Below are 8,202 nucleotides of genomic sequence, written 5' to 3'. Positions count from 1 at the left end.
TGTTTTTCTTTCTCCCCCCAGCCACCATCCAGTATCATCACAAAAGGACTCAAGAGTATCTTCTTAGGGCACAGAAGTAGCTAAGGGTTTCCACCACCTGTCATTTCACACCAGACAAGTCATAGAATTGTTTATGATGGAAAAGATGCTTAAGATCAGAGTCCCCTTTAACACTACCAAGGCCACCACTAAACCATGTCCAGAGGTGCCACCTCTGCAAGTCTTTTATATTCCTCCAGGGATAGTGACTCCAAGCACTTCCCAAGGCAGCTTGTTCCAATGCTGGACAACCCTTTCTATGAAGAAATGTTTCCCCAATCCAAACCTACCCTGGTGCAACTTGAGGCCATTTCCCCTTGTCCTGCTGCTTGTTACTTAGGAGAAGATCCTGATTTAACCTCATCAATACCTCTGTGCTAGGTGAATCATGACTGCCATTGTTCAGACCCACTGGAGAGCCTCACACCTATCAAGGGCACCTGCGAAGGTGGGGTAGTCACAGGAGAGATGTGCCTGCTGTGCCAGGCAGAAATTTGTTGTCACTGCCCTGTAGCCCTTAAGTCACTGTTTTCAGCCAGATGGAGAGAGGCTCGAGAATGCTCCGTGTCATGTGCCCTGTGTACCTGTTGGGCCTGTCAAAGAGAAGGGAAGGTGTTGATTCCAGCAGTCCATCTCTTCCTCGCACTCCCTGAGCTCCGTCACTAAGTGGAGCTGTCTGTTGTCTTTAAAACTGACTTAGGCTCGGTCGGCAATTGCTAATTTGGGCACTAGATGGTGATAACTGTTCAGAGAAGGAAAGTCAAAGCCCTGGTCATCAGCCCCAGGAACAGCCACCACTCTGACGGCAGAGCCATTCCCTCCTCAGCACTTCCCAGGCTGCTTCCCCAGTGCCAACTGCTCCCGAGGAACTTACATCCAGCCTGGGAAGTACATAATACGTTAAGACAATAATTTACAGGCTGTTCTCTTTCCTAAAGCTCATATGTTTCTCTCAGACCAACTGTAGATCAGTAAAAAGCTTAACCTCACATCAAACTCTCTCAATTGCACTGGATATGTCTCATGGGCTGTACAAAAACAAAAAGGCAAGAATATGTTGTGTGTTCATCCCATGTCAGTTTAAGATCATCATTCTCTTTGCACTGCTTTCAGTGAAGGACACTTTCACTGAAATCTGAGCTGGCTGCAGGATGGATATACAAATTCCACAGAATTAGAACTTCAAAGTTCTTTTTGAGTTATGTAAGATGTGAAGAGCTGACTCTACCATCATATGAGAAACCATTGCAATATCATCTCTGAATACATCCCATGTCAGTTTAAGATCATCATTCTCTTTGCACTGCTTTCAGTGAAGGACACTTTCACTGAAATCTGAGCTGGCTGCAGGATGGATATACAAATTCCACAGAATTAGAACTTCAAAGTTCTTTTTGAGTTATGTAAGATGTGAAGAGCTGACTCTACCATCATATGAGAAACCATTGCAATATCATCTCTGAATATCAGTAGGGATATTGTATTGAGGTGCTGGAGTGGGTCTAGAGAAGAGCAACAAGGCTGGTGAAAGGACTCAAGCACAAGACCCATGAGGAGAGGCTGAGGGATTTGGGGTTATTTAGCCTGGAGAAGAGGAGTCTCACCCTCTACAACTCCCTGAAAGGAGGCTGTAATCAGGTGGGGGTTGGTCTCTTCTCCCAGGCAACCAGCAAGAAGAGGGCACAGACTCAAGCTCTGCCAGGGGAGGGTTAGGTTGGATATTAGGAAGAGATTTTTTACAGAGAAAGTTATCAGGCATTGGAATGGGCTGCCCAGGGACGTGGTGGATTCACCACCCCTGGAAGATGAGACTGGATGTAGCACTTAGTGCCATGGTCTAGTAACGATGGTAGGGTTAGACTTGATGATCTTGTAGGTCTTGTCCAACCTGGTTGATTCTATGATTCTATGCTGCCCTGAAAAATTCTACCAGGATGCCCAAGTTTTATCAATTAATGTTTTAAGTAAAAATTTAGCCAGCTGAAAATGCAGTCTACTCAGTCAGCCACCATATGACATAGCAGCACAATGCATACAAAGCAGTCATTGCCAACAAAGCCATTTTAAAAGATGAAGAAGAATGTTTCCAGCATCCTGAGCTTGTACAGTATCTCTACAAAAGATGCATTTAGCGTCTGAGTCTTAACTATTTCCAGTCTAAATAATTTGGATAAAAATCAGCCACCACTGGAGACAACTTTTATCACCAGCATTAGATTAGCTCATTGAACTCCACAGAAATGTCATGGAGGAAAACATCACATGTCACGAAATCTAGAAATTCCAGTGGAGAGCACTCCAGAGCTTCAAGCCTCAGAGAGAGCGAGAAACAAAAATCAACCTAAACAGTTGATTGAAAGACAAAATCCTTACCATATTTTAACCACAGTGCTATGTCCACTACCATTATCCTCATAATTTATTTTCCTGGGCATAAAAGCAGTGCTCTACTCCCACAGGCAGAACAAGATAAAAACCACTGGACAGGCCAATGTGGCCACCAGGTTACAGTCAATGCAGATGTTAATCTGCAGTTTCTCTTTTAGCTGGACACTAAAGTTCTAAATGTCCTAAGACAAAAATTAACAAGGAACTCATACTAAAAAATGCAATCAATTGTGAGAAGCTGCTAAAATGTACAGCTCAAGTGAACATTCCTAATGGACATAAAAAGGAACTTCACTCCCAAATTTTGGTCTGATGACTGCCTAGGTAACCAACCTATTTCTATTTCTCTAGGAAATTGTACACTACCCTGCCAAAGGCACCACCGCACCTACAGTTCCAGGGCTTTCTCTAAGCATCATCTCCCTTGGCCCTGAAACAGGCATTCCACATTCCCCTCCCACTGCCCTCCTCCATCCACTACATGCAAACACCAGTGGTTCCACCTCCTGTTCTGCTAGAGAGCAAGTTGGCAATGGCATCACACCATGTCCCCCCAAGGCTTAGGAGACTTTCCAGAAAACCCAATTTTAACATCAGACTTGAAGAATCTATTTCATTATACGATTATACCAAAAAGTAAGAGCATCAGGAGGCAAAAAGTACAAATTTGGAGGTTGTCTGCCCACATATTTCCTGAAATCTCATACTTCTGAGGTTTCAGCTCCAAAGTTTATATTTTAAAGTCTGTATCAAAGCAATCATTAGAGGAGGTAATTAACTCAGAGACTAGAAACAGTCTTTCAAAGGTGAAAAAAAAAAGGCTTGGGCTGTTGAGAGAGACCCTGCAGCTAGCCCAAGTCAAGTTTGGCTTCTAAGTGGTCCTTGGAAGCAGGATTTAATGTGCCATTCAGTATTTTTATAACTTACAAAATTAAGGTTTCTTGTCAGTTTTTGTTTTATAATTATGCACAGTTTCTTCAGCTAAGCTAGTTAAACATCTGCTCCCTTCCCACCATCTTTTCAAAGCTCACTGAAAATTCACTGGCAGTTCAGCCCTCTGCAATGGCTTCAGGTACATCTGAAAGTTCTGTCAATCCTCTGTCATTTCTGTATGTAACTAACCATACAATTAAAGGTTACTAGTAAAACTAACATTACAGAACATCAGTAATACTTTAATAAGTATCAATTGTTTTTCAATGGCTTCTTGTCAGCATATACACTGCTAAGCCTCTCCCTGCAACTCCCCTTGTAATTCTATCCCCTAAAGGACTCAACATTGCCATTTCTCCACTGTGTTAGGCCAATTTGACTATCCTTAACTTATAATGTTGCCTTTTGAAATTCCAACAGTCACCCTGAACACACTGCCAAAACACCCAAACTTTACTTAGCTCTGCACCAGGAGTCCAAGACAGCTGTCAAACTGTGCTGCCAAGATGGAGATAACAGCAGATTCTCAGCCTCTAAATTCAGGCTTGAAGAAAAGTTTAGAGCTAAACTGAGCTTGGGTAGTTTGCCCATTTGCCACTGACAGTGTGAAGAACATCAAGAATATAGAGATATAATGTAATTTCCTAAATCAAGCAAGGAGCATATTAATGGATCTTCAGAAATGCCTGTAAGTTGACATGGAGCAGTAAGATTCAGGGCTCACTAAAAACAGTGCTGTTGTACTGTGTTTTGCACAACCTTTCCTGAAGGAGACAAGAGTAGGTGAATTAATTCTGTCACCTGGACATCAAGAGACTTCACATCGTCTCACTATCTGATGTTGATCTGCATTTGTCACATTTCAGAATAGTTCTGGTGATATATGGACCAACACATGCTTACAGCAATTGAAGCCTTCTTAACATTTCTAATTCATAAAGCATTTACGCAATGCATATAAGTTAACTTACCACACAGACTCCATAAACTCAGGATAAAGTGTTTTATAGTCATGTTCAAAATCAATCCAGCGTCCTAATCTGGTAACACTGAACTGTTAAGACACAAACACAGAGACTGAAAGTCATCTTAACATTCAAGATCATGACACATTTCCAACACTCACTCTGCAAAACAGTTGGACTTTCGAGTGTAGTGTTCGTCCCATATCAATGAAACACGTCCATGAAATATTTTAGCCTGACAATAGTTCCAAACAGCTTATGTAAATGGACAAAAGTAAGGAACGAATGAAACCATGAGCATAATTGTTTCGAACCAAGGTCGCACCACAGGTAAATGTGCTCAACACTACTAAGCAGAATTGGTGGATCATTTGGATCATTTATCAGATAGAAACAGTGGATCATCAAAGGTTCAGCCAAGGTTCAAATGCCTGAAAATTGCTTTTGATTACAGTGGTCTTGCCTCTATTTTTAAAACGACTTGCTGCAGAGCCAGACACAACCCAGAACACATAGTCTATCAGCTTTCAGTTACATGAAAACATGATGTAACTCGAATACAAAGAAATGCTGCAAGAAATTGATATGTCGTAAGAAGTTACCAAAACTATTCCAAGGCCAACTGCCTCCTTTGATTCCCAAAGCTATGAGAGGGCTGCCAAAGGCCACAAGACTGACAGGTGTTAGTCCCAGTCTTGGGACAGGTTATGGTCACGTCCATTGGCACAGAAGATGGACACTAATGAGCAATAAGCTGTGGAATTCACTTGGACATGAGGGACTCTCTGTTCATTCCACAGTTATCTGAACCCTGAACTCTGCAAATAGCCAAGCCCAGAGACACCTGTCCCCACACTATTAGACACAGACCACACTGAATGTCAAACCAGTAAAGTGAAGGCAAAGCAGAATAATTCTCTCACCCCTCTATTTTCGCACAGAACCTGAGCTCCTGAAATATCTCAGTTTTGATTTTGACCTCTAAGCCACCCTAGCATTACACTAACAAGATCCAAAGCCTTGGACTGATTAGCATGAGGACCCACAAAGTTGGAGTGCTGTTTGGTCTCAGCACTGAAGATCTCACATAGTCAAGGAACTTTTATATATTCTTCATAAGGCTCAAACATCTGCTGGCCACTCCAGGCAGAAATTAAACACTAACAGGAATGTTGGCAATTCCTCTATTCCAAAGTATTTGAATTTATTTATAAGTCAAAAGACATTTGAACAAATTTCATTATTGCTACTAAAAAACTAAAATACTCATCTGTGTGGAAATGCACACATAGATGAGTTTACGAACAAAATACAAAATCCAGTCACCATCCAAAAGACTAAGTGCTTGGACTTATTAGCACTGCAAACATAGCAGGTGCTGAAAGCACAAGAAGTTACAAGGAACAGGAAACAAAACACTGATGTCCTTGGTTTGGCTGGGACAGAGTTAATTTTCTTCCTCATAGAGACACAGTGCTGTGTTTTGGATTTAGTATGAGAATAATGCTGATAACACACTGATGGTTTAGTTGTTGCTGAGTAGTGCTTATCCCAAGTGAAGGACTTCTCAGTTTCCCATGCTGTGCCAGTAAGGAGGTGCACAAGAAGCAGGGTGGGAACACAGCCAGGATAGCTGACCCCAACTGGCCAAAGGGATATTCCATAGCACAGAATGTCATGCCCAGTACAGAACCTGGGGGGGCTTGGCCAGGAACTGCCAATCACAGGCTGGGAACTGGTCAGCAGGTGGGGAGCAACTGTATAGGGCATAACTCAGTTTTCTTGGGTCTTACTCTTCCCTCTCTCCTTTTTTACTACAATTATTGCTGCTATTATTATCATTAGCATTACTATAATATTTTATTTTGTTTCAATTAAACTGTTCTTATTTCCACCCACAAGTTTGCCTTGTTTTTCCAATTCTCCTCCCCCTAAACCAGAGATGAGTGAGCAGCTGGCTAGTAATTGGCTGCCAGCCGGGGTTAAACTATGACAGTGTACCAGAATTAACCTTGTTCTTTTTATTTCTAAAAGCAACAAAGAATCAGTTTTGAAATACAGAATTTCCAAGTATAGATGAATGACTGTACATTTGAAAAAACAAACTCTGCTTTTAATCCAGCCACTCAGAGGTTTAGGCCACAGCTTTTCTCCCAAAGGCAGCTCCAGTTCTTTCAGAATCTGGCCATAAATTCAAGGCACTTCCAGGGGCAAGAGGCAAGTGATATGCAAACCAGAAAATGCTATTTCAATGGAAAGAGATATAGCAGGACTAGAGAACACACAGAGGAGTGTGATGAGGTAGAACACCTTCTGTATGAAGCAAAACTAAATACTTAGGACTGTTCTGCCTAGAAAAAGAAAAACCTGGTGGTAAAGATAAAGGTTTATTGGAAACCATGTTATAGAATTACAGTTCTTCAAACTAGATATAGGAATGCCTTGACAAAAACTTCTCAGGAGGCCATCAGCATACCTCGACTCAAATGTAAACACAAAGCCATGAGGGGAAAAATCTGTCAGGGATTATAAACTAGAGTTAAAAAATGAAAACATTTTGGCTAGGAAGGCCTTGTGCCACAAAGCATCATGAAAAAATATGGCCCTTGCTATTGCATGCTGCCACTGTAATACAGAGGTACAGCTAGGAAAGCCCTTCAGCTTTCCTCACTTCACAGACACAACACACTGACAGCAATCAAAGTACTGGGCTAACAGTGTCTTATTCGGGCCACACTGCTAAGGGCAAAAATAAGGAGCATCAGGCTCTAAGCATAGGCTGAATTTTAAACAAAGCTAGTGTCCTAGGTTACAATGTAGGGTGTAACCATTGGTATGTATTATCATCTCCACAAACTGTTAAAGCAGTTAAAACTCATCCCTGATGGCTCCCTCAGGGGCTGTCTCTTTAATGGGCTGTCAGGGACCCACATGACCCATAGAATTATATACTCCCATTGTGAGATGCTTCACCCCAAGGGGGGGAGCCAAGCATTCCCACATGGATGTAAGCTGGGGTTTGGACCAGCACAGAGCCCTTACCTACTGGATTCCCAGAGGACAAGAGCTACCACTGGACCTTCAGGTGAAGACCAGATCTACAGGATCACTGCTCCAACAGACTCATCACTCCAGGAGGACTGCAGCCACCATTTAATCGGACTACTACCAACACCCTGACTGACAGTGTGTCTGGTTGCTTTCTGACTCTGTCAGTGGTTTCTTTTTGTGCTGTTGCATTTATTGTTTTGGGTTTTCTATTAAATTGTATTTCTGACTTGGAGTCTCTCACTGGTTTGCTTTCAAACCTGCACAGCTAGAAAAACATAACTCTACATCTCTTAAGAAAATACCCAACCCATCTACTTGGAACAGATATCCAACTGTGAGCACAGCCCATACTCACAGGATGCCAATGTTTACACAAATACTCTCTGGGAAGGCACAGTTTACCCACATCTACTGTGACACAAAACCAGATGCCAGAACTTGTGTTCTTCCAAAAATACAAGCTACTGCCCTACACTCTGGCAGTAAAAAGACAGGGGTGGAAAGGGGAGTCAGGGAGGTACTATGCATTTTCTTTATTCACTCCACTTGAAAAACAAAGTCAGATCTTTCAATTTTCTACACCATAAAAGCCACAAAGAAAAGGACAATGCTAAAGGTATCTATTATTTGTTCAATGTATCTCATTAGACACTTTGAGCTCCAGGTAACCTGCAAGGAAACTGTCCTTGACATCACAGCAGTCTCTGCTCTGAGCCACAGCAGTGCTCTTTCAGGATCAGGGGTGACAAACATAGTAGCTGATGACATGAGACTTACACAAAGTATCAAATAAAAGGATGAAGTTCACTCCACCTGAAGAACTCCT

At 42.1% G+C, this 8,202-nt stretch overlaps 1 protein-coding gene across 1 annotated transcript in view; it reads right to left on the bottom strand.

Moving 5' to 3' along the window:
* Positions 1-8,202, bottom strand: part of LOC103807412 (isoleucine--tRNA ligase, cytoplasmic-like) — a gene marked incomplete at its 3' end in the record, with an annotated part of 30,455 nt that overhangs the window by 20,866 nt on the left and 1,387 nt on the right. The window contains exon 4 of the mRNA XM_009080139.1: positions 4,332-4,414. Within this exon, the coding sequence (XP_009078387.1) occupies positions 4,332-4,414 (83 nt within the window). The remainder of the gene's footprint in view (positions 1-4,331; positions 4,415-8,202) is intronic.

This window comes from Acanthisitta chloris, unplaced genomic scaffold, assembly GCF_000695815.1.
Source record: "Acanthisitta chloris isolate BGI_N310 unplaced genomic scaffold, ASM69581v1 scaffold10238, whole genome shotgun sequence".
NCBI lineage: Eukaryota > Metazoa > Chordata > Aves > Passeriformes > Acanthisittidae > Acanthisitta > Acanthisitta chloris.
The sequence above is the reverse complement of the archived record's forward strand: the minus strand, read 5'-3'. Positions and strand labels throughout refer to the sequence as shown.